The sequence below is a fragment of the Osmerus mordax genome, chromosome 22 (genome assembly GCF_038355195.1).
Source record: "Osmerus mordax isolate fOsmMor3 chromosome 22, fOsmMor3.pri, whole genome shotgun sequence".
Taxonomy (NCBI): domain Eukaryota; kingdom Metazoa; phylum Chordata; class Actinopteri; order Osmeriformes; family Osmeridae; genus Osmerus; species Osmerus mordax.
This window is the reverse complement of record NC_090071.1, coordinates 12,447,988-12,454,566: the sequence shown is the minus strand read 5'-3', so window position 1 is coordinate 12,454,566 and position 6,579 is coordinate 12,447,988. Positions and strand designations below refer to the sequence as shown.

Below are 6,579 nucleotides of genomic sequence, written 5' to 3'. Positions count from 1 at the left end.
TATACAAAGTGAATTACAAAATCTGTGTCAGTACTCCATAAGAACTTCAAGTAAGTATTTTTTGAGTATCCTGTAGCTTGTTAATTATATTGATACAATGATAGTGAGATTTTTCGGTTAGGCTTTTATCCCTGCATCAACAAGGTCATAGATCATGTTTCAGACTTTACTTAGTTCTATTTAAATGACACAAGGCTTCCAGCTTGATCCAGTGAGGAGACAGTAGAGACTTATAGTACATGATGAGTTAAGATGTTGACATGTGCAGCAACCCCACTGAGACTGAGCTCCCTTGGTGCCTTCAGCACCAGACACACCACCTCCACCCAGCACCCAAGCTCTCCAAGTTCAGCACCCCTCAAGTTTCCCTCTCCTCAGCTCAGGAATAGTAAAGCTGCACCTCATTCCCTCAACAGCCTCTCTGCCTACAAAAGCAGAGACACAGCAGGTCAGAGGAAGAGAGTAATACCTGAGGACAGATGGGTGACAGGTGAAGTGTGGCACCAAGGAACGAAGACCCTGAACTGACCTGTTATTTCAATGTCACTGTGCAAGAGTAAGCCGATACATCCCAGAGAAGCAAGGCTTCCTGAGGCAGAGGAAAACAACCTCCAATGACAACGATTCTACTAAAGACGGAGACCTGAGTATTCCTTGTGTTTTTCATTATTCATTAAATGCACAGCTGTGCAAACTTGATTTCCTTCGTCCAACTCCTCTGATCTGGCTGCGCTACACGTAAGGGTCTCAGTTTGATTGCCACGCATGGTACACCCTTTCAAGGATAGAAGTACACTGTAAAAACAATCTTAAGCTGTACCCAGGGAGTCAGATGGCTGAGTGGTGAAGGAGTCGGGCTAGTAATCTGAAGGTTGCCAGTTCGATTCCCAGCCGTGCCAAATGACGTTGTGTCCTTGGGCAAGGCACTTCACCCTACTTGCTTCGGGGGGAATGTCCCTGTACTTACTGTAAGTCGCTCTGGATAAGAGCGTCTGCTAAATGACTAAATGTTAATGTACCCTAAAAGGACATATTCTATGGAAACTGTGTATTTGTTACTTCAGTGTACATAAATCAATCTGTAACCTATCCACTTCATTCATTTGACCACCAAAACCCAAGCAGTGGTGGACCAATTATACATGCCTGCTGTTGGAGCCAATATAAACCTTTTATTCTGTTACCTTTTACTTAATGCTTGCACCCTCTACAGGCCTGGAGGGTAATACTCTTCTAGAGTATTTGTCTAGAAGAGAGCCAGGTGTGGCTGATTGGAGGCAACAGCTTCTTGCGTCTGTTTTGCTATGCTGTAGTGTACACTGTTAACAAAGCCTTTATCTTTTTATTTTAAGACCTGCTTGACATTTTCTTTACTATGGAAGTAAAAAGTTGAGTTTATCCTACTCCACTTCAAGACATTCATATTTTATTGCTGTATGGCGAGGATGGTCAGTAATTGAACAGAATTTCAAGTCGGTCACCAGAAGGAAGAGACAAAAGGTCACTACACCTGTACTAATAAACATCTGTAATTCTTTACATGAGCATGCAAGTTTATTCTTGGCTACTGGTGATGGTTTCCTATGAGTTATCATAAATATACCGTACATATCCTCATTGTACCTTTTTATTAAGTTCCCTTAATGGAAAACACACAAACAGAAAACCTTCAGTGCTCATCTTGTAGCATTTTAGTTATTGAAGATAATGGTACAGTAATGGTTGTTTAAACAGGTGAGCTACACTCCAGAAAGCAGATGTGATGCAGGGAGAGTACTTCCTCATAGCTTGGGAAGGTTTTTGTACGGCTGTATTTCACTGTGTGAACGGGTTGGTTTCATTCTGCTGACAGTAGTAATCTCCTGCATCCTCAGCCTGGATGTTATTTATCATCAATCAACAATCAATATTTTATCCGGTGCCATGATACCTGCCTGATGTAAAGGTATCAGCAAAGTTGATGATCAATTTAGGAGCTTGTACCAGGCTAGGTCATCATCGATGTTACTGCTGGCTTTACAGCTGAGAGTGGCAGAATCTCCACCGCTGCAGGACTCTGGGTCATCAGGATGTCACCTGCACACTCTGAGATGAACAAGCATCAGATTATTATTGAGGAAGAAGAAAGAATACCAATCAACAGAAACAGCCTTCATGTTAATTGTAAACTTCCTGATCTTTAAGGTCCTGAATGCAGATTTAGTTTTTTTGCAGAGTGAATATAAGTTCAGTAAGATCCCATTCAAAATATCTTACCCTTGGAGAGCATGGCCAGTACTACGATGGACAGGGAGCTTAATGACATGGCTTTCTTGAGGTTCTGATCCAGTGAGTGACGATTGTTGGACAGGCATGGCTATAAACACTGCTGACTATGCAAAAAACACAACCTCTACATGCAAATGTTCCAGAGACTCTCATGAAAACACCAGTGTTACAATGTTGTGTTGCCTGATTAACGGTCTGATGCTACCGTGAGTGAATAATAGTGACTAGACTCCCTGCAGTGCATCCTGTTGGACTAGTCATCACTGAGGTGCTGATAAGGATTAGGATCATTCTTCACTTTGATGGACTGTAGGGAAGTTTGTTTTGAAGTCTGGGTTTGGAGCCGTGTCTTATACAGACAAGGCAAATAGTTTCCACATATTACTCTGAATTGAGAAAGTGTGCATTTAGTACATTCGTGAATGTTTACCGCTCTCAGCTGGATACTACATTTAGAAAAACCCTTGTAGATCACAGGTCAGTAAAGATCAACTGTAATGTGATGAAACCCCTGACAATCATGGAATGTACATTAATATCATGTTGATTAAGATGACTATCACCAATATCATTACAATTATCAACATCATCATCATTGTTTTCAGGGAGAGACAGAGGGATGTGTACAGTATGTGATTTGATGTTTCATGAGACCTCTACTGACCAGTGTTCCATGTCACTGTCTCTTCCCTCTCAGCACCTGCAGTAGGTCCCAGCTGTAGCAGTGCAGTCACGGTGCAGTCTGACTGAGGGAGGTATTTGTACGGCTCTGTATCACTGTGTGAACACGTTACCACTGTGGTAACTCTGACAATAGTAATCTCCTGCATCTTCAGCCTGGACTCCACTGATGGTCAGAGTGAAGTCACTACGTGATCCTGTACCACTGAATCTAGATGGAATCCCAGACTGAAGTGTTGTAGCGTAGTAAATGAGGAGTTTAGGAGCTTCTCCAGGTCTCTGGAGGTACCAGGCTAGATTATCACCGCGCACTGGACTACTAACTCTACAGGCTATGGAGACTGTTTCTTCTGCAGGAACAGCTTTCACTGCAGGAGTCTGAGTCAGAGTGTACTGCCCTCTGGACTCTGGATATGAAAAAGGTAAAACAAATATTAAGGATACATCTTGATAATACAAAGCATATGCATTGCAGAAAACGGTTAACATTAGAGGTAATACTGAAATTGATAAAATTCTGTTACATGACATAACTTTCTTACCCTGTATGTAGACAGCTAGAGTCCAGATGAAGATGGTGATCAGAGTCATGGTTGTTGTGGGTTCTGTTGTCATGAAGGACAGCTCTCACTCATGAAGTGTTAAACTCACAGGACTATAAACACTCCCAGACGACTGAAGCATGTGCTGCCTATGCAAAGTGTCCTCTCTGTACAGACAGACTTTCTTGGACCCACAGAGAAACTGTAGTTGAAGAGATGTGTGAACTGAGGCTTGATGCTGTTTCTCAATAATGACAGTGTTTGTCTGTCATTTTCTTTCACAAGAAGATAGCTTGTTATACTGTATTATATTGATACATTGATAGTAAGATGTTTCATTTAGGCTTGGCTCCTGTTGCACCAAGGTCATAGGTCATATTGCAGACTTTTCTGTGATGAACGGAGTCTATCTGCCCAAATAAAGACAATTGGCTCATAGATGATTGAGGACTACGAGAGGTGCGTAGGAGAGGTAGAATATGAGGAGGGAGTGAGAGGGAGAAAAAGAGAGTTTTGTGTGAGTCGTGGAGAGAGGAGGTTGATTGTGGCCAGCGCTTTGACAACCGGATCCCAAAAATGTAATATATTTCTTTTTACAAGCAATGTCACAGAGGGCTTCACATATGCCCATAGAACTGCCCCTCAACCAACCTAAACTCTCAAGGAAGACAAAAAAAACTCCCAGTAAAACTCACTGAGAAAAATGGGAGAAACCTTGGGAGGAACAATTTGGTGAGGGATCCCCTCCTCCAGAGATTGTTGGTGAAAGAGAGGTGCAGAACGCTAAACATAGTCATGCATCAGGAGTACAGACATCCAAAGTTCAACTCAGTGCTCAGAGTTTGCAAATGTTTTCACGTGGCTTTACAGTACAGCCAGGTAGATGGACAGGTAGGGGCCAAGAACTCCCTGTTGTCCGTCAAAGGAGACCGATGTCCACTTGGTGACTAACTCCAACATTGGCAGACCGGTGACCAGGCAGATGTTGACAGCTCAGGGGTGACAGAGAGAAGATATCAGGATTAGAGAATACAAAGGAACAACTAACAGTTACAATAACAGTGAGGGTGAGATCTCCACCGGTCAAGTGTTAACTAGTGCAGCAGTTTAGCAGACAAAAGGGTATTTGATGCTTTAATCGGAACACTGCTCCTAACTCACGCCTCACTTCTCGACCTCCCTCTTTCCCCAGTTCAGTGGTCACCACATTTCCCCTGCCCTCATTGTTGGTAGGGAAACCACAGAAGTGAGGAGTCATATTAACTCTGGACTATGATAGTTGGGGTTGGTTAGGGGTCAGGATTTTTATACCGACAGAACGATCTTTTGTACTTTAATAAAGCTATTTATTTTTGCAATTTGGAGTCTGCATTGCTCTGTTCACCTCTCCCTCATCCTGTACAATGTACGGTCCGCTACATGACTTTGTTCTATTTAAATGAATTGAGGCTTGAGACATGAGACAGTGAGGAGACAGTAGTGATTCCTCAAGGGTTGGGGAGGTTTTTGTATGGATGTATTTCACTGTGTGAACGGGAAAGCTACAGTAGTAATCTGCTGACAGTAGTAATTTCTTGCATCTTCAGCCTGGACGTTATTGATGGTCGATGTGAAATCAATGGCATATCCGGTGCCATGATACCTGCCTGATATAAAGGCCTCATTAAAGATGATTTGGGAGCTTGTCCAGGTTTGTGATGGTACCAGGCTAGGTCATCATTGATGTTACTGCTGGCTTTGCAGCTGAGAGTGGCAGGATCTCCAGGCTAGACTGACACCGCTGCAGAACTCTGGGTCATCAGGATGTCACACTCTGAGATGAACAAGCATCAGATTATTATTGAGGAAGAAGAAGTAGTGTTCACGGGGTTTTGTGGTTTGACTAAACGACACAAACCGTACTCCCGCCTCCTGCCTGGTTATTTACACAAATATTACAATGAACACCACTGATATATTCAGCTCAGTGTAACAAAGACCAGTCAGTGTTCCAGTTCACTTTCTCTTCCCTCTCAGCACCTGCAGTAGGTCTCAGCTGTAGCAGTGCAGTCACTGTGCAGTCTGATCGAGGGAGGTTTTTGTACGGCTCTGTATCACTGTGTGAACACGTAACCACTGTGGTAACTCTGACAGTAGTAATCTCCTGCGTCTTCAGCCTGGACTCCACTGATGGTCAGAGTGAAGTCACTATGTGATCCTGTACCACTGAATCTAGATGGAGTCCCAGACTGAAGTGTTGTAGCTTAGTCAATGAGGAGTTTAGGAGCTTCTCCAGGTCTCTGGAGGTACCAGGCTAGACAGGGATTAGAGGTTCCTGCATCATACACATCACTGCTGGTTTTACACTGCAGAGAGACGGTCTGTCCTGGGAGACCAGCTTTCACTGCAGGAGTCTGAGTCACAGTGATCTGTCCTCTGGACTCTGGATGTGAAAAGAGTATAAATATATAAATAATAAGTAATAAATATTAAGGTTATATATTGATAATACAAAGCATACACATTGCAAAAAACTGTTCACATTAGAGGTAATACTGAAATTGATACAATTCTTTATCTCCTACATGACAGAACTCTCTTACCCTGTATGTAGACAGCTAGAGTCCAGATGAAGATGGTGATCAGAGTCATGGTTGTTGTGGGTTCTGTTGTCATGAAGGACAGCTCTCAGTCATGAGGTGTTAAACTCACAGGATTATAAACACTCCCAGACCACTGAAGCATGTGCTGCGTATGCAAAGTGTCCTCTATGTACAGACAGACTTTTTTGGACCCACAGAGAAACTGTAGTTGAAGAGATGTGTGAACTGAGGCTTGATGTCTCAAAAACCACTGTATGTCTCTCTCTAGTGGTCAGTATGGGTACTTCAGAATCAGAATCAGAATCACATTTACATTACATTTACATTTAGTCATTTAGCAGACGCTCTTATCCAGAGCGACTTACAGTAACTACAGGGACATTCCCCCCGAGGAAAGTAGGGTGAAGTGCCAAGGAATTTGCTTTGGCAGGAAGGTGCATACAATAAACATATACCTAAAATTTAAAATTAAATTTATTTAATAACTGTAACTCAGACTCCTGCAG

General features: G+C 42.8%; 1 gene segment (V, D, J or C); it reads right to left on the bottom strand.

Moving 5' to 3' along the window:
* Positions 1–3,042: 3,042 nt before the first annotated feature.
* LOC136966526 (Ig kappa chain V region K16-167-like) lies at positions 3,043–3,540 on the bottom strand. The segment is given in 2 exon segments: positions 3,043–3,356; positions 3,492–3,540. Coding segments are annotated over 2 exon segments (363 nt in total).
* Positions 3,541–6,579: the final 3,039 nt, after the last annotated feature.